The sequence below is a fragment of the Lontra canadensis genome, unplaced genomic scaffold, assembly GCF_010015895.1.
Source record: "Lontra canadensis isolate GAN:19392208 unplaced genomic scaffold, GSC_riverotter_1.0 scaffold2, whole genome shotgun sequence".
In the NCBI taxonomy this organism is placed as follows: Eukaryota; Metazoa; Chordata; class Mammalia; order Carnivora; family Mustelidae; genus Lontra; species Lontra canadensis.
The window spans coordinates 17,647,062-17,666,615 of NW_022630996.1; the positions used below are offsets into that span (position 1 = coordinate 17,647,062).

The 19,554-nt window shown below is 39.1% G+C and overlaps 1 protein-coding gene across 5 annotated transcripts in view; it reads left to right on the top strand.

The window, feature by feature from the left end:
• The window catches only part of GRM8 (glutamate metabotropic receptor 8), a 723,861-nt gene that overhangs the window by 324,824 nt on the left and 379,483 nt on the right, over positions 1-19,554 (top strand). For all 5 annotated transcript variants that reach the window (XM_032870003.1, XM_032870005.1, XM_032869998.1 and 2 more), the window contains exons 4-6: positions 9,374-9,509; positions 9,985-10,139; positions 11,206-11,343. In XM_032870003.1, coding sequence (XP_032725894.1) covers positions 9,374-9,509; positions 9,985-10,139; positions 11,206-11,343 — 429 coding nt within the window. The remainder of the gene's footprint in view (positions 1-9,373; positions 9,510-9,984; positions 10,140-11,205; positions 11,344-19,554) is intronic.

The window sequence follows — 19,554 nt, forward strand, 5'->3', positions numbered from 1 at the left end:
CTTATTTAATCCCTTATTTATTCATAATAATGCATTTGGAAGATAGTAGCATCTCCTTGGTGTTCAGATGAGGAACAGAGGCACAGAAAAGTTACCTTAGAAAAAAAGTTACCAAAGAAAACTTACCCAGCATCACTAGTCAGTAGGAGAAGGGCCAGGATTTAGAGCCAGGAAGTCGAGACCCAGAGAAGAGATTCATAACCACCATAGCACGCTGTTCCTCTGAGCAAATGTTTAGAACTGTGATAAGCCGTGCGGAATTAGAAAGCTTCCTATGCTATGGACACTGACTCTGTGAGACTCTTACAACCAACTCTTCCTCCAGAGCATAAGCATCTCTCTGAGATCCCAGAGACTTGCAGGAGGGGGGCAGGAGATGACTCTCTGTGCCAGTCCTTTTCATAGTGGCTTGTCCCCATTGCTGCTCTTCACGGGACACATAAAGGAGTAGGATTTGGCTCATGTCTTTTCTGTACCAAGAGTATCATCCCTTTATTTGCTTTTCAGAGTCCATTTAAAAGTCTGCATGGCATTTGATATAGGAAAAAGGATAAAATGCTTTACAGAGAGAGAAAAAGAGAGAGAGAATGAGCACAGATTTAAGTGCAATTTTGCTGTTTTAATCCATGTTGTTAAAGATAACACTTTTCTTCACTGTGATGCGTGAGATAAATCTTCTCTTTCGCAAAGTGCACTTCAAGCTGACAAACGTACACACTTTGATCATGTTGTGCACTTTTCTGCTAAGTCCCAGTTGTACACCACATATGGAGATGAAAATATTGTTACAAAAGGCGTGATTACACTTATTTGAATCTTAGAACAAATTTTATTTAACTATCACTAAAGGACCAATTACATTGGACCAAGTTGCTGTTTTGCTTCTATCTCCAGAAAGGTAGAAAGAAATGATGTCAGGGATAAATATGTATTTGGCTTTTCTCCTCTTTTGGGGACAGAACTCCTAAAAATTGTTGGAATCTTCTAAGTGATGGAAATAATGAAGGTATCTTTTGCTATATTAATAAGGTGACTGGGGAAGCCCTTAGGTATCCTGAGGATTAGGGCTGGTTGCTGGGAGAACCAACACTGGGATTGATTATACAGCTGGAGCTTCCAGTCCCCCCACCCCACAACCTCTAGGAAGGGCAAGGGGCTGGAGATTGAGTTCAGTCACCAATGGCTGATGATTTAATCCATGAAGCCTATGTAATGAACCCTCCCTAAAACCCCAAAAGGTCAGGATTAGGAGAGCTTCTGGATGGTGGACACCTGGAGATTGGGGGAGAGTGGAGCACTCAAAGAAGGCATGGAAGCTCCATGCTTTTTTTCTACATCTTGCCCTCTGCATCTCTTCCATCTTGCTATTCCTGAGTTATATAGTCTTATAATGAACTGGTGATCTAGTAAGTGAAATGTTTCTCTGAGTTCTGTGAGTTGCTCAAGCCAATTAATTGAACCCAAGGAGGGACTTGGGAACCACTGATTTGTAGGCTGTTGGTCTGAAGTAGAGTTAAAATCTGGATTGTGACTAATACCTAAGTAGGGTGGTGGGGCAGTCTTGTAGGACCGGACCCCAAACCTCTGGGACCTGATGCCATTTCTGGGCAGATAGTGTAAGAATTGAATTGAATTGTAGGATATCTAGTTGGTGTCAGGAGAATGGGTTGGTGGTGGTGGAGAAACTCCTCCCCTCCAGAACTGGGATCTGGACACTTTGGAGTGTTTATGTGTTTTTACTGTCATTAAGAAAAAAACAAAAACTGGCTGTTTGGTTTTTGTTCATTGCTATTTTCTGAAGGCACATTCATAAGAAATGAATAATGGTTGATTAAGTCTCATCTTTATTTGGCCAAAAGTGGTTAATTATAGGCAATTTTTTGTGGTCAATCAAAAATTGTGACCAGTTTTTACCAGTAGTCTAGTCATTCTCTCTGACAATTGATAAATGGTAATTTTGTTGATTTGTTTATGCACCAAACTGAAGCTTATCATGTAGATCTAACAGGTTATACAGGTTATACAACCAGAGACTTGACCTGATTTACTTAGAACTTAACTTGACAGAATTGTGAATCAACACTGGTAATAATCATGTTGCTTAAAAAAATCGTATTTAATATTCTATACACAGCTTTGTAAGTAATTTCATTCCTAATAATTTAATCCTTCTCGATTTTCAGCACAGTTGGAACTTAGTGCTGTGACATTGTTTCTTGTTTTATTTTCCTTCTTCCACATTATTAATAGAGATTTTGTTCTTAAAAATAAGCAACAACTAAAAATGTGATACTTTATCCTTTCAGATTGCTTTAACAAAACTTATCTTTTGAAATACTGGGGAGTTTTATAATCCTAGTTCTGTTGTCTGAGCTGGCCTGATTCCAGTTTTGTGCTGTTTATAGAGGTTGCCTTTCTTTGTGCAATAAATTCTTTCTGAAGAGGAGTTTTGAAATTAAGCAATAAAATTTCACTAATTATTTGATGTATTATGTCATTTTAGAGATACAGTATCTTCATTTCTCTATGAGTTTTAATTTGTATAAATGGTAAGTGCCCTTCAGATCCCCATTCAGCGAAGGACCCATTGGCTTGGCCGTTAGGGCTGCTCTACTGGCCCTTTAAGGATTGTTTGGCTGCAGAGAGCTGCCATGCCCAGTCTCTAACCCCACCCCTTCCCTCCTACCTCAGGATGGGGCCCACATTCAATTGATGGGGAATCTATAATGATCTAGTTCAAAACAACTCTGGGAGCCCTTCTAGTCTCAGTGCTCCCTGTGGTGTTGGGAGCTTGTCATTGGGCCACAACCAGCTGGACTTCTCTGCTCAGAACTGCTTCCTTTCTTGACCCTCCAGAAGATGGAGGCCAAGGAAAAATAGCGTTTCAAACTCCTCCTAAGGGTCCGCTTCCTGGGGAGCCCAGCCTGTGATAACCTTGTCTCGGACACTTAAGACTTCAGCTTCTTATTGATCTATAGGCAAATGTTAAGTGAAACAGAATGTATGGTTGCTTTCACAGCAACTATTGCTTCTTAATAGATGGCGCCATTAATAGTTTCATAGTTTTTACTATTGTGTTATTCTTTTAAGGGGTTAAATTCTAATTTTCAAGCCAGATCTTCAAAATATTTATGGACTCCCCTTGAAAAGAGACTTGGATCTTTAGGGTAGGAATTGGGGGGTTGAAGAAAAGAATGTAAGTAACTTTTCCCATTTTCTTACATTGAAGTTGCCCTAATCAGATTGTGTTGACCAATGATAGGTTTAAAGTGAAATCTAGTCATCTTATTTATGACATAGACAAATGGACAAGTATCACTTCTCAGAATTTTGGATATTTGGTAATATTATACAAAGAGTGGTGAAGGATTCAAGAATATGATCGGTTGACAATCCCATGTTTTAAGTCTGAATGCAACTATCTCCCCTGTCAGGTTTAGTGATAGTGCTTATCTGGTCATGGTGGTGATGATGATGATTAACAACAATAATAATGTAGCACATTTGTATATACTTTTATCATAATACCCTTTTAAATTTGATTCTCTTGACATCGCTGGGAGATGGTTATTATGGACCTTGTTACAGAAATGAGGAAACTGAGAGGTGAGAGATTTGTCTCAGGTCACACAGAATCGACTCTCAGGTCTTCTGATGATGTCAGGTCTGTTTTCTTCTTCACTCCAATATCGTTTTGCACTGGCAAATCAACACATGTGAACATACCTTTCACTTCTCAGACCTGAGACATCAGGCTACTCACCCATGAAATAGATAAACCTTGCAAAATGGGATTATTTATAAAATTTGCTCTTGAATCAAGGAAAGCAAATTATTGTGTCACCCTACAGATGGAAGAACTAAGGCTAAGGTGGTATTCTAAATCTTGGCACCTGATAAAAACTATTTTGGGAGGCAGACCCATTTCAGTGACAACTTCCCGAAATATCAGGTCCACATTTGTTTATTTCTTTTACATCACTTATTTTTTAACATGTAATTACATGCATCCTTTTGTTTCTCTACTCAACTGAGAGGTGTTTGAAGGTGGAACTGTCTCATATCTATTTCTCTGTGCCAGCAGTGCCTTAAAATAAGTCTTCCATCTTTTCACCCAACAAAGGTTTGTTGAAGTCTTTTTGTGCCAACCACAGTGATATGTGATATGGGGTATGGCTGTAAATATGAAAGACAAGGTTCCAGTAGTCATACAGTCTATAGTCTAAGGTGAGAAAAAAAAAATAAAAGAATATAAGTATCGTGGTTTCTCTAATGCCAAGGAGACCTGGAATATCAAGGACTTGAGGAAAGTCTGAAGACATGCATTTGCAGGGATAATGGGAATGTTTTAAGGGTGGACCTTAAAGTTTAAACTGAAGAAGTTTAAGTCAGTTCTAAGAAATCTGCAGAGATTCAAAATATCTAGTATTGTATTTTTACAGCCGTCAATTGATTTATAAGGGGAAACCTGCTGGGGTTTTTTTTTAATGAATCTGTAAATTTGCTTTATTTTATTCCTCAATCATTTGTACCCACTTAACCATTAAGCAACAGGTATGGTCGATTGTGGATAAGCAAGATGATAGAAAATGTTTAGACTTGGAGTCAGACAGGCATGGCTCTGAACCTGGGCTCCAGACTCTTGCTAGCTGTGATATCCCTGTTTCTCAGTGTCCTCATCAGATATATGTGATAATACCAGTCTTAGATTGCAGTCATTAGGACCAGTGAGGTATCAGTGAATGAGACTGAGAATGAATGGTCTTCTGTGTTGTGGAATGTACATAAAGTGTTCAGTTCTGTGAATGATCTTCCAATTATTATTAAATAATCAAAAGAAAAAAATTTACACAAGCATGATCAGACAGCAAATTCCAGAAAACAGCCAGTTATAAATTCCTCCATGCAACATTCTTTTCCTACACTTTAGGAAAGTGCTAAGCTTTAGAAATTATTTCTTACAGAACTGGGAAGCCGACAGAACAGGAAAGTTGGTGTCCCTTGAATTGCATACAGTCAACACTCAGGTTGAGATGTGGAAAATAGATGCAATAGACATATTCTGTGTTGGAGGGCAACTCCTATTCCTCCTGCTCATGCCAGGAGTCTAAATCAAGTCAGAGGTATTTAAAAAGGAAAACATTAGATAATGTAGGAAAGGTACTATAGGCATTGTAGGTATAAGTACTGGAGAAAACATTTTTGATGAAAAATGAATGTTTGACTAAATTTCACTGATGTTTTTACCAAACCCTAACAGTATATAACGACTTCTTTTGAAATCATAGGACCATTTCGGGGGTGGGGTGATGACATTTATTACTGCTTTTTGATATTTCCTATGCAATCATCTTTCATCATTAGATAATTTTGCATTATCATCTGGCTATTCTTATGTGTACATCTTGGCATTCAATTATATTACAAGATGCTGAAGATGGGCAACCTTTGAATGTCTGTAGCTCCTGAAACATAGTAGACCATGAGTGCTTCGGAATGGATTAACTGTTAAACTTTTTGATGGATGTGAAGATACAAAGTGTGAATGAATTTCAGGGCTAAATCTTCTAGTTCTAATCATTTGAGAAGTAATACAGTCCACAGTTTAACAAACTATCCATAAGGCATCAAACAGCAAGATGCCATAAGGAACAGGATCTCCATATTTGTTCAGCTGAAATAAATTAATTGTGTAGTCCCCCTTTCCAGGAAAACACAAATTGACCAGGCTGACAAGTATGAGACATAGGCATAGAAGATATGAAATGGATTTAGCGCATGTAAAAATCCAACCTAACTAACTCAGCTTTTTACAAACAAAAAAGTTTGATAGATCTGTAGTGAATGAATAAATCAGTGAATTCAGACTACACTATGTCTGGATTGCCTGTTTGTCTCATCTGAAATAATCATAATAAAATTTTTTCAGCCTTCATTTCTTCCAGCTATGGAGTCAGTAGTAATCTCAGAATGATACTTAGGATATGACATGTCTTTAATGGGATGCTTAAGTAATCACAGCAATTTAATTAAAAGGGCAGTCATATTTTAAAACAGCTATTGTTCCCCAGAGTGTTACAGTTTTGTTCTCACATTTCTACAGTTACCTAATGCTTCTACTCATCAGTTTTTTGTTTGGTTTTGATTTTTAAAAACATTATGTAGTTCTCAACTTACCACTAGTCTTTGTCTCAAAAGTTTTCTCTTCAAAATATGTGTCGTTTCTTTCTGTTCACATTTGCTAGCCCCCTCTCCAAAGCTTGGAGTTTTACGGAGCTCTGTCATTCACCTTTTCCTCTCTTTGGTGGGGGCACCTGGGTGGCTCAGTCAGTTAAGCATCTGACTTCAGCTTACGTCATGATTCCAGGGTCCTGGGACCGAGCCCCATGTTGGGCTCTCTGCTCAGTGGGGAGTCTGCTTCTCCCTCTCCTTTCGCAAAGAAATAAATTTTAAATATATGTATATTTAATTATATGTTAATTTAATTTTATATTTATATGTGTGTGTGTGTGTGTATGATTTTCCCTCTGAGTGATCTGTTCACTCTCAACCCTTCAACTACTGACTACATCAGCACCTGACAGAACAGTTATTTCATTTTCTGTCTCTTTCTTTAGCTCCAGATCAGCTTCTTCAGTTTGATGTTGCATGGGTTCTTCAAGAACAACTTGTCCTGAATCAAAAATCCTTCTTTTCTCCTCTACGTGCCTATGCACCCGCCTGTGGTGCTTACTTGTGTAACGGTGACATCACACAACCTGGTCACAAAGGCCAAAACCTTAGTGTCATGCTTAGTGGTTTCCCATTACCTCACTACTTGGGTGAAATCAGTGCAGCCTAAATATATAGAATTTTTATTTGTAACTCCTACCTCAATAAAGCCAGAAGAAAATAGTACGAAGCTTCTCTGATTCTAACTCAAATTCTAACAGCTCCAGTGGTTCCTTCACTGGAACCAGCCCTAGTCACATTGTCTCAGGCATCATTTTCCAGTGCCTCTTCTAATAACCTCCTCATGGACCTCACTGCCTTCCATCCTTTCCACTCCAGGTTGTCCTGTGCAACAGGCACCCGCCTCCATTTTTCTTCTGTGAAATGCAGTGTTCACAGATGAAACGTCTTTCTGTGGGCTACTTAAAAGAGTGAGGAGATAGAAACATTGAGTGAGGCAGTTAAGCACTTTAATTATTCATAATCTTCCACAGGACCTGCACAAGCCATGCTTGATCTGGCCCCCATCTACCTCTCATCTTTGTCTCACACTTCTCTCCCTCTCACTCATTAGCTCTGCTGACTTGTTCCTGCCCTGCTCTTTCCTGCCCTTTCTCATGCTGCCTTCACCCATTCTCTCTTCTTTCTGACCCCAACACCACTTTAGGGAGACTTTTCCTGAACACTCCTCGATGTAAATTGAATGCCCTTGCTCTTCCTCATGGGACTTGCCATAATTTATAATTATATACTTATTTTTGTCGTATTGTCCTATGTTAAGCCTATTTCACCTACAATGTTTCTGAACTCTGAAGGTGGAGACGGTGTCTGTTTTATTCACCATTGCATCCATAGCCCCTGTGCAGTATCTGGCAGATAGTGGGCGTGCAGTAAATATTTAATGAAGGAATGAATCAATCATCACAACTACTAGTGGCATATCTGTAGGCTAGCTATCTACAGGAACTGTCTGTGGATTCTGGGCAATTCCCACCCCCTAAAATGGTTAGTTAAAATATTGCTTGTTGTAGGAATAACTTTGACCATGCTCTAACTTATGAAAGATAGAACCTTCAGTACTCTAGCACTGTTATTGTACATTATTGTCACACATGGCAAGTCTGATCACAACACACTGGACACCCATTGTTTGGCTACCAGACATTTCTTCTTTATTTGGCTACCTGAGGTTTCTTCCCAAGGCATAAAACTCATCATGTAATTCTACATATGAACTTTTAATGTATTCCCATTGTTTTCAAGATAAAGTACAAATTGTTTGGCATGTCTAACAAAGTCCTTCTCAAGCTGGGCCTTGAGCCCCAACCGGTCTTGACCATAGGCCATAATCAAACATGATTCATACCTTGGCCTCTTCCAGAAATGTCCCACTTTTGTCCCTAGATGGATGCATATTTGCTCTTTAAAATCCAGCTCTCTTAAGCACCTGAGTTACTCCTTCCTTTGTGTTCCCATTGTGCAGGTATATCCTCTTTATTCTAAAATTTACCACATATTCTATGATAATTTATTGGGATGCCTGTCTCCCAGACTAGACGGTAACTGCTGGATTAGATTGTGTATTCCCAGTGTCCAGCTCACTATATAACATATAATGAATCCTAGTAATATTTGGGTGACTGAATGTATTTGGCAATTGTTTGGAAGGAAAATGCCTTTGCTCACTGAAGCAATGTTATAAATGGTGATGTAATTTTCATCTGACTCAAAAAAAAAACAAAAACCCAACCCTATTTAAGTCATAATGGAACTGAAACATATTGCTAATATTCCTTTTTCTTCTAATATTAGAATATGTTCTCTTTCTATTCCACTGAGATTGAGGAACCTTGATAGGTGGCAGAGATCTTTTCTGAACTTTCTCTTTGCTTTCTCATTGCCTTAGAAGGAGAAGCCAAAGAAAGAGTTCGTTTCTTTCTCTTCCTTCCTTCCTTCCTTCCTTCCTTCCTTCCTTCCTTCCTTCCTTTTCTCTCCCTTTGTTTCTTTTCTTTTCTTTTTCTTTCTTTTTTTTTTTTTGGTATGATAATGGGATGAGATTTCTGCCATTTTGATTTTCTCAATGGAGACATAAATTCAGCTGAGGGTTCAAATCTTTGGGACTTGCCTATGTCTCAGACAATCTCAAATACCACTTGTCTCATAACACACCATTTTGCTGATACATAAAAATTTTTCTGTAATAAATACTATGAGCTATCAAATGAAATTAACTTTAAAGAAGGTCTACTAATAAAAGGGTCTTTTTACTTAATAAGTGGTCTCACCTATAAGACATACTCATTTTATTAATCCACGCACTTGTTTTTCCATGTACGTCAAAATTGCCATTCTTTTTTGTGCTCCTTGACTCTCATTACACATTTTGTATCCTTTGGTTTTTATTATAGTTATCCACAAAACTAGTGTTGAAACTTGGAAAATAAAACAACAACCCTGATGTATGATTAAATGATTGATGTCATTTATTTGACATATATTGTAATGTGAACATGATTACTTTCAATAGATGAGAATGACACATGTTTTGAAATTCAATGTACTTTGAATCATACGTTTTTATAAAGCAGCTAACCTCATTAAGTTGGTTAATTAAATAAGTGCCTTTTCTCAGTCATTCTCTCTCTTTCTTTTTTTAAAATAGGTGGTGTTTGCATTGCTCAATCACAGAAAATCCCACGTGAACCAAGACCTGGAGAATTCGAAAAAATTATCAAACGCCTGCTAGAAACACCTAATGCTCGGGCAGTGATTATGTTTGCCAATGAAGATGACATCAGGTGCTGATTAATTTTCTTCCTGGTCTAGGGTCACATTTGCAACACACCTTTTTTTTTTTTTTAAACATATTTCATATTCAATGTACAATCTTATGAAATTTCACAGGAACTACAACATTCTCATGCAATTACAGACTACCTTCCTTCTGCTGCAGAGACACAACAGCCTTCTAGTTTCTAAGTCTGAAATGGCTATAGAGTAAAACCTGAGGACTGAAAGAAATGAGACAAGTAAGGATGATAGCCAGAATGATGTGAATGAGGTTAAGGATGAGGCTGATTAATAGGTGCTGGAGTTAAAGTCTCCAGTATGTTTCCTTTAGAAATGATAAAATTCAAGCAGTTAGTGATTGACTAGTTAGTTTAACAGCGACTTACTGAGTGCGTATAATTTGATATAACTGGTCTTGTATCATTCCTAAGTGTAGTGTTTCTTGATAAATATGGTATGTTTTATTTCTTTTTATTCCCGTAGGAGGATATTGGAAGCAGCAAAGAAATTAAACCAAAGTGGTCATTTTCTCTGGATTGGCTCAGATAGTTGGGGATCCAAAATAGCACCTGTTTATCAACAAGAGGAGATTGCAGAAGGGGCTGTGACAATTTTGCCCAAAAGAGCATCAATTGATGGTAAGGACAAGCCATAGAAACTTTGTTTCATTGCAATTGAATCAAAGCTCAAAGGCAAAACCATTGTATCACTATAGGATGAAATGCACCCATTGTTGATGACTCTGGATAGAATTTTTAATTCTGATGGTAGAATTACCAAGACAGTAACTCTTTAACCCAGCTTATACGTTTCATTAGAAAAGAGTACCCATTAGAATTTTTTTCTTTAAAAAAGGGAGTTAGCGTTGTTTTTAGCTATTTCCACGATGTTCCCTCCTAACCTTGCATATTTCTATGGCACAGATGATGGGTACAGCACCGTCATGGAGAGAGGGCTGCTTTATAAAAAATGGAGACCTGCTGGGCTGATCTTATGGGTACATTAACGCAACAGCGAAGATACGGAGCCTCCCTGAAAGGAAGACTGTCTCGCAGATAGCCTTTCCAATGGTCTTAGCAGTGACTGAAATGCCTACCTTCCCCATTATCTTCTGGAGAAGGCATTAGTTCCAGCTGGTCTCCCTTCACGAGGTGGTCCCCTGAGCAGGCTGACACTTAGCCCATTACCCCTGACCCCATAATATTACATTAGCACTGATTAGTTTATTGGATTAGCTGAAAATGGAACATATAGGACAGATACATTTTGAGTGAAGTAGAAGCATAGAAACCTGGAGAATTGATTCCGCTAGGAGACAGAGAGAAGAATGAGAAAAGTATGAGTTGGTTCTGAATATATAGCAGAAGGTTGCTGGCGGCTGTGATGTAGAGGAGCGGGGAGGTTGCTAGGATGACACCAACAACAGGCTCTCCTCTTCCGTTTATCTGTTGAGCCAGGTGCCTAAATGGTGAACAGCAAGGGTGATAATATTGTCCACTGATTACCCTTGGCCTTTACCATATGGGAAGACTGATTTCTGGGCTACTGGTTCCTCCCATTTGTTAATACTTTTTGTTTTGTTTTGTTTTTCTTTTCCCTCATGCAATGATCACAACATAACTTAATTTCCATTCAAAAGCTTTGACAATATTTGGTTTTACTTTTGAAAGAATATTAAAATCATAACTTTCTTCTCTAAAATAGGGTTTGATCGCTATTTTAGAAGCCGAACTCTCGCCAATAATCGAAGAAATGTGTGGTTTGCAGAATTTTGGGAGGAGAATTTTGGATGCAAGTTAGGATCACACGGAAAGAGGAACAGTCATATAAAGAAATGCACAGGTAACCACTGAAATGTTTTTCTTGGTGCATTTGTTTTATGATTACCTGAGAAATGAAGTTTTTCAGTATGGATGATGATCTATTTCTTCACCTCTCTTACTATAGTTTCTCATCAGGGTTGAGCATATGCTGATCATTCAGCAATCCTGTGTGTACTCATTGGTTCTTAGAGTTGACATGTATTTCTTGACCCCATGCAATGTGCCCAACATTGGGGTATTTGAATTCTATTTAAAAAACATTTTTTGAGTTTCTACTATGTATAGAACACCTTAATAGGTTTGGAGAGATATAGACAAACCAGCAAGAAATGATACTGGTCTCCAGGTACTTAACATGTAGTGAGGTTGATGATCATAATACATGATATGTGAGAGTCCCTTTTTTTCACTATTTTAACCCATGTCCCCTATAGTACAATTGTCCCCCATGTCCTGCATGGCTCTTGCAGCTACAATTTTTTGATGCTTTATCTTCTCTATCATGTGCTTAAAAATAATAGTGATATTAAATGTATGTATTTTGAATATAAGAATGAAACATTTTTTATTTTAAGATAACATGATGATGTACATAGAACCATGTATGGAATTTTAAAAATTAGAGTTAAGTACTCAATTTAACAAAACCATAGACACAAAGTCAATATAAAAAACATTTTTAACTATATATATCTCTATGTATCTCTCTCTGTATGGTTTCTTTTATAGAAACTAACATGTAGAAAATGAAATTTAAAGAATCCTGTTAATAGCAAGATCAACAAACATAAAACATCAGGGATAATTTTAACAAAGATGCATAAATCTTCTACACTGAATACTACAAAACTTGAATGAGCCTTTTATAACCATATACCCCTCTCTCGTCTACCCCTCAGACCCATATTTTGACAGATTTTCCTTTCCCTGTAATCCCTCTAATCACTTCCTTTGGAAATAGCTGCTCAATAGAAGGTATAATATGATCAATGCTAGAGCAGACGTATACACAGAGTAAGGAGGGGGTGTGAAAAATGGGTAACATGCTGTGGAGGGGTCTGACTTCAGGCTTCCTGTGTGCCAGGCACCCTTCCAGGAACTGGAACAGAGATGAAGTCTGTGCTCACGGGCCTTACACTCCAGTGTGAGGAGACAGACACTAAATAAGGTAGTAGATAAATTAACAGAGACTTCCAGATGCTAAGGTGTGCTTCAGGGAAATACAAGGGAATGAATGTGAAAAGCTGAGCAGGTGGTATTGGCCAAGAGGGTGACCAGTAGGTTGTGCAGTCACAGAATGCTTCTTCAGGCAGGTGACGTTTGACATGAAACCTGAATGGTAAGATGTTGTCAGCCACATGAAGATATGATGGCAAACTATCCCAGGATCTAGGGCAAGTCTCCCTTGTTGAAGCCACTGGTGATGGGGGGTGGGGAGGAACAAGGTGGCTGGAGTGAGGGAGGGAGGGTAGTAAGTGAGAGGGAGAGTGATGGCCAATGAGGCTAAAGAGATAGGCTGGGGTCACATCATGCAAGGTCTTCAAGTTATTTCTAGAAACTCGAGTGCTGGGGCGGGGCTGGGGTTTAGGCTTTATCCTACCTGTAGGATAGGATTACTCAAGGCTTTGGATCTAGGGCATTGCTCAGGTACCTGTTTTCAAGCGGATTCCTCTGGCAGAGGTGTGAGGAGGGCCGGAGATCAGGAGAGAAAAAGGAGAAAGGTCAGTCAGGGCCCTTCTGCTAGTCCTGGCGATGCACAGTCACAGCCTGAAGAAGGATGCGTAGGTCTGGACAGAACACAGAGGAAAGAAGTCCTGGGAAGTCACATTGATAGTACGTGGTGGCGAATACTGGTGTGGGGTTAAGAGATGGAGAATCTGAACGTGAACTCTCTACCAGCTAGGCCTAGGAAAAGGGTGATGTCATTAGTTAGCAGAGAAGACAGAATGGATGGTAGATAAGGAAGGGAGAGACTTGAATTTGGTTTTGAGGTGGCCCCATGAAATTGCCCAGCAGGTGGCAGCATAAGGTCTGGGACCCCACAGAGAATCCGACACTAAAAATAGACAAGCTCTTGCTTGTCAGATGGAGTCCTGGAAGTTAAGGACCAGGGCAGAGATGCAATTGCCAAAGGAGTTGGAGCAGAGCTGAGGGAAGATTCTAGGAGAGGAGCCAGGAAAAGCCAGTGAGCATGGTGAGGGGTGCCATCTCAGTGAGCCGAAGAAAAGATGGCATGCATGTCAGTGCTGCTGAGAGGCCTGGCTGACAGATGAGAAGTGTGATACACTCAGATTGTGAGGGGCTGAGACAGAGCCAGAAGAGAGGAAATGGGGGAAAGAATGCTTTTTTAAAAAGTCTGGCAAAGAAAAAAAAAAGTAGGTCTGGTGAAAAATCTTGAGAAAGAAGCAGTGTTACAGAAATTTTCTTCAGAATAGGGCACACTTGAGCATGTTTTCAGAGAACTATAATACGCAGAAGGAGTAGATAGAGAAAGAGAAATTTGCTGTGGGTTAGGATCTTGACAGATACTTTAGGGAGAGGCATTAAAAGGGAGGTGTTACCTTGAAATAATGTGATTCAGTTGGGGAAAAAAGATACACACAGAACTGTACAGAAGTAGAGGGGGAAAAATCCTATAATTAAAAGCTAGATTTGGACATAGATATTTCTTCAGAAATATATAACTGTAAGTTCAAGTTATGAAATTCAAAACTTCATGGAAGAGGTGTTTGATAAGAAAGATTTGAGAAAGAGCATCCAAGATGAGGGAAAAGGTGGGCCAGCAGGGCAAAGGCACAGAGTAGGACATGGCATGGAGACATGGGAAGCACAGGGAAGGGGTGAGCATATTGGAAAGAGGGTGCATGTTAAGGAATAATGGGAAATAAAGAGGGTCTGGTTTATAGAAGGATGTGAAAGGGGAGTTTATGGAGTAACTTCTATGCTTTCACTCAGATATATTTTACATTGGGCTTAGTTCTGACTTCTGAGTGTTACTATTTGATTGTGTACTCATGTTCACAGCCCACTCTTGTTTAGACCGTAAGAATGAGAGTCTACCATTCTCTCTCTCTAGGTATATACAAAGTTGGTAGGAGATTAGTTATTAAATGATTGTAATTTTTAATAGACTGTCTTCAGAATCTAAACTCTTATTTTCTCTAAACTCCTGTTTTCAAAAAAAAAAAAAAGTTGATATACGTGGATGTCCTTTCAGTGTCTGTGGATGGTATATGCTGATACTTATTTCGAGCGTAGTTCTGACCTGGGTTATGGTACAGTCCAGAGTTGGTGGCATGTCTGCTGCAGAGTCCTTCAATTGATTTGGGTGTTGCTAGCAACTGGAAAAGTCTCTCCAGTTAGAACTATTTCTAGTGCGATGAAAATGGTGTTTACTCTAAGTGCTAGGGCAAGTGCACCCTTAGGGAATGGGATTAGTAAACAGATTTTCAGGCAAATTCCATTGTGAGTGATACTGAAATAACTTGTTTCTGGGTGGAAAAGAAATAAATGAGGCAATGTTCTAGCTTAATTTGTTTTTAGATATATTTATTTCTTTGAGAAAGAGAGAGAGAGGGAGCGTGCATGCAAGCAGGGGGAGGAGTAGAGGGAGGAGGGAAAGGGAGAAAGAAGCAGATTCCCCAATAAGTGCAGAGCCTGCTTTGGGGGCTCCATCTCACAACCCTGAGATCATGACCTGAGCCAAAATCAAGAGTCGGACATTCAACTGATTGAGCCACCCGGACACCCCCAAAATTATTATTTTTTCAACAGTAACACATGAATATTTCCAGATGTTGAGAGAAGATGTGTGCGTATTACATCATTACCATCATTACCATCAACACTCAGTCTTCATCTCTGTTTTTGGGGAGGAAACTTGATCTAGCACATGAGTGGTCAAATGTACTTAAGAAGGAAAACCTATGGATATTCATGAGTAGGGGTGTCCAAGGTTTGAAAATTATTTTTTTAAGATTTTATTTATTTATTTGACACACAGAGAGAGATATCACAAGTAGGCAGCGAGAGAGAGGGGGAAGCAGGCTCCCTGCTGAGCAGAGAGCCCGATGCGGGACTCCATCCCAGGACCCTGAGATCATGACCTGAGCCGAAGGCAGAGGCTCAACCCACTGAACCACCCAGGTGCCCCTGAAAATTATTTATATTTCCAATTTGTCTAATTCCATCCAGTGCAGAAATGAATGAATACAGATGTGCATGTTTCAGAATTGGGCCCTTACAGAGTTCATGTTTAACCATCCACAGTGAGTTAAAAAGTTAGGGAACTGCGTGAGAAAGGATATCGACAGGGGCGTTTTTGCTGCATTTAGGGTATCATTTGTGGGTTATGTTCTGAGTAAAATTTTACACTGGGCAATGATAATCTGTGAACGTAATTGTTTGCTTCCATTAGGAGCGATACTGGCAATGTATTTACATGGATAAGAGAGTGTTTCCCAACAGGGGAGGGCTTCTGTCTTACCCATTTTCTGGAGGTAGAATGTCTTCAAGCAGTGAGGAGCACCCTCTTCCTAAAATTAACTTGGTGCTAACAGTTTTCTGAGATGATTTTTCCCCCTAGAATCTCAGGAAAGCTTTCAAAAAGATGTGATATTACTGTTAACTTTGATATGCTGGCCAAATTCCAAAGTGAAACAATTCCTACCATCCACTTAGCTATTTATGTAGTTATTATTGCTTCTGAGAGCTGCTGAGTTCTGAAAGCTACTACTACTTAATCCTACTTAAAATTCCCTTTGTCTCTCTTGAGAAGAAAAAAGGATTCTTTTGTGCTTGTTATCAGTGGTGATGGGTGTTATTTTTTAGACATTTATCTGACCTCTCTCTCTTTTCACCCTCCCTCCCTTGTTCCACTCCCAGTCTTCATGCCTCTCCACTCCTCACAACCCAGACACCCACAGCAACCCCCTCCCCCGAGAATGGTGGATTTTTATCATCCCTCCCTGTCCTTGCACGTTTTTCACAGACCCCTTTCCCCACTCGGGCTTCTTCCTGAGCTCCTCTCCCACTGTTCCCCTTCACCGCCGTGTTGTGTCTTTTTCCTATACTTTCTCCCATCAGTCCCCAATCTGCCATTGTTTTGTCCAGCAAGAATATCATCGGTGGTGGAGAGTTTTTGTTTTGAGGTCTTGCTTGACTTTTTTATGGCTGTCATTCTGATTTCTCGCCTTCCGTGGTGAAACCTGATAGTGAATATTACAGGCCTGGAGTATGTGGGAAGTCATCCTAGGTCTATGATCCCCAGAGGCAGACCCCCTCTCGGCTCATGCTGTGTCCTGGACTTCATTTCTTCATTGTGAATTGTGAAGAGCTCTCTGTGCCTTTATCAAAACAACATCCCTGACCAACCCAATATATTCAGTCGGCCCTATAGAGCATCTTAAAACCTCCCCTTGCCTCAGTCATCCATGCATTCATCATGATTTACTTGTTTATTCATTTTGGATGACCTCTCTTATGCCAAACACTGTGCTACAGATACAGAGACAAAGAACTGACCACTCTTGCCCTTTGCTCACATGCATGTGCACTGTCTTACCTACAGCATTTGAAGTGCTTTCCTTGTCTGTTGGGTTTTAATCCTTAGCCAGGAGGTTAGAACACTGCTGCTTAGCCTGCATATGGCTGACACTCCGATGCTAAATGGTGGTGAGCATATGCTACTTGAAATGGCCTATTGATTCTTATTTATGATGATAGAAATAGTGGTAATGGAAAAAGCAATGCACAGATATGTTTCTTCCCACAAACAAGCAATTTTGTCAGTGAACCAAATAGCAGGCTCAATAATTAGCTCCCTGAAAGGCCTGCCAATTTATTATCTATGGCCAGAATAACTAACTAGGTGACTTTTCAGGTGTAACTACCTCTCTACAGTCCTCTCTTGGTTTGGGAGGCTGTGGAAGGTGGAAGCTTTCACCCATTCACCAAGGACTCATGGAGACCATGTGAGTGAGTTGGGTAGTTAGCAATAGGGATAGATTTAGACAATTTGATTTGGTGACTCAGGATGAAGGGAAACTAAGATAACTTTCCCTGTGCTAAAATATGTTCTGCCATTCTTAAATGCTCCTTACCCCTTGCCTAGAGTAAAACTCTGGGAGACGGTGTCCTTACAAGAGCACCGTGGGGTGGTTGTTAGCCCATATGCTGCTGTTCTTAGTGAGTAAAATAGCAGCAACCCCAGAATGACTTATTTATGCCACTTCTGAGATTCCATATTGAATTTCAATAGATGGCAAAACAGGCATTGATTTCAGACATACTAGATTTCAGAATTTCAGAGCTTGGATGTAAAATCAAGATTATTCTCTCATTTTCTAGATGAAGAAACAGGAACCCAGGAAGATTAAGTGAATTGTTGAAAATTCACATAGTCTCAGAGCAGCAACTAGGATCTTGGTCTGTTTTATTTAAATTTATCCTTGACTTTTATAGCCTCATTTTATTTTATTATTTACTTATTTCAGAGTGTTACCACATAGTTGGAAAATACTTGTTTCTCTTCATAATACTTACCGTATAAGAGCGAAGCATTATGGAATTTTAAAATCAGCTATGAAATGAAACAGAAGTAACATATTGGGTTGTTACCTAATCCTATAGAAAATGGCATTTTAATATTCTTCATATTGATTTTCAACTATCCATGTAGTATTTGTGAGTGGGTCTTAGACAGTATATACTTTTTATCCATTTCCTACCCTCCTGCCCTTTATAAAAGGAGACCTAAAACTGTATTTTTAAAAAATGGGAGAGCTTATCAACTGTAAGTTTTTATAACTCTAAGTCCAGTAGCATACTGAGTTATAGCAATTCACTTTGCTAAATTAATTTTCTCATTTATTCATTCCCTTATAGAAAAAACTCACTTATTTTAAATCAGTCCAAGAAGCACTATAATTATAATAACACTTCTAGAACTTTTGTGTGCAGATGAATTACCTGAGCATCTGGTTAAAATTCATAGGTCTGGGGTGAGGCATTCTGCATTTCTAACAAGTCTCAGGTGATGTGGATGCCAGTGGGTTCTGGGCCACACTTTGAGTAACAGGTGATATTACATTTAGTTTATAGAGGTAGCGAAAGCACCTGATGTTCAGTTAGCAGAATAAATACTCAAATATGCTGAAGATTACTGATAAACCCAAGGTATTCTACAAAAGATCATTTAAATAAGGCTTTAAATTGTCAAGCGTAAAAATCTATAACCAAAAGTCTATGTTGTTTATACAATCTTCAATAAGTATTTAGATCAGTATAAAGTATAAAGTTACAGGGGTGTGTGTGTGTGTGTGTGTGTGTCCTCATTAGGAAATTTGGAAGTGGGAAGCTTAATTACTAAATTTAAAGAAATGTACACAGATGCACCTATATCTTCAAAATCTGCAAAATAGATTACAAAGTTTGCATGTCAGTAACCAAGAGTACTCTGAAAACTTAGAAATTATACCATCAGTCATAAGTGTACATAGAGTAAAGGAGTTGGAAAGGTTCCTAGAGATCATTTGGCTTCATCCTTTCATTTTACAGAAAAGGAAATTGAGGTGGTTTAAGTGGTTTAAGTGTGTTTTTCAAAGCCTTATAGCCACCTGAAGGTGATGGTGGGACTGAAATCATTTGATACTTGGTCCTTTCCTCAATCCTTTCCTGCTCAGAAGGCCTTTGCCAGCAAAGATCTGAGTTGTACAGATCCATTCTAGTATATTTTCCTGGTATAGTATCCTAAATGTTTCCCCAATGGCCACTGAAGTTTAAGTATCCCCTCTTTCTGACCCTCCTTGACTACTAAGGAGGTCAGATGGATGCTTGTGGTCTGGGAAGCACTAATACTGCTACAACTGTAGAAGCAGAAGAAATACCCTCTGATTAGAATGAACTTCAAGGATCAATAAATTCTCCATTTTTCAGGGAATAACTTAAAACAGAGAAACACCTATGCTACAGAGACAAAATGAATTTAGGAAACCCTTTCTGCAAAGCATACAGTGGACTCCGACATTAGCTTGATTGTTTGGGAGTCACACAAATCTGGGTGAACATGGTCTCTGGAATATTACACTGAAGGGCTAAGAAATAGAAAAGGAAATATAGACATTCGAGTGACAGTTAAGCACTTTCGAAAGCCCATGATTTGAAACGTTACAGTAAGACTTGGGTCAGTGAAGATGGTGAGGGGGAGAAAAAGCTCAGAAAATATTAGAAG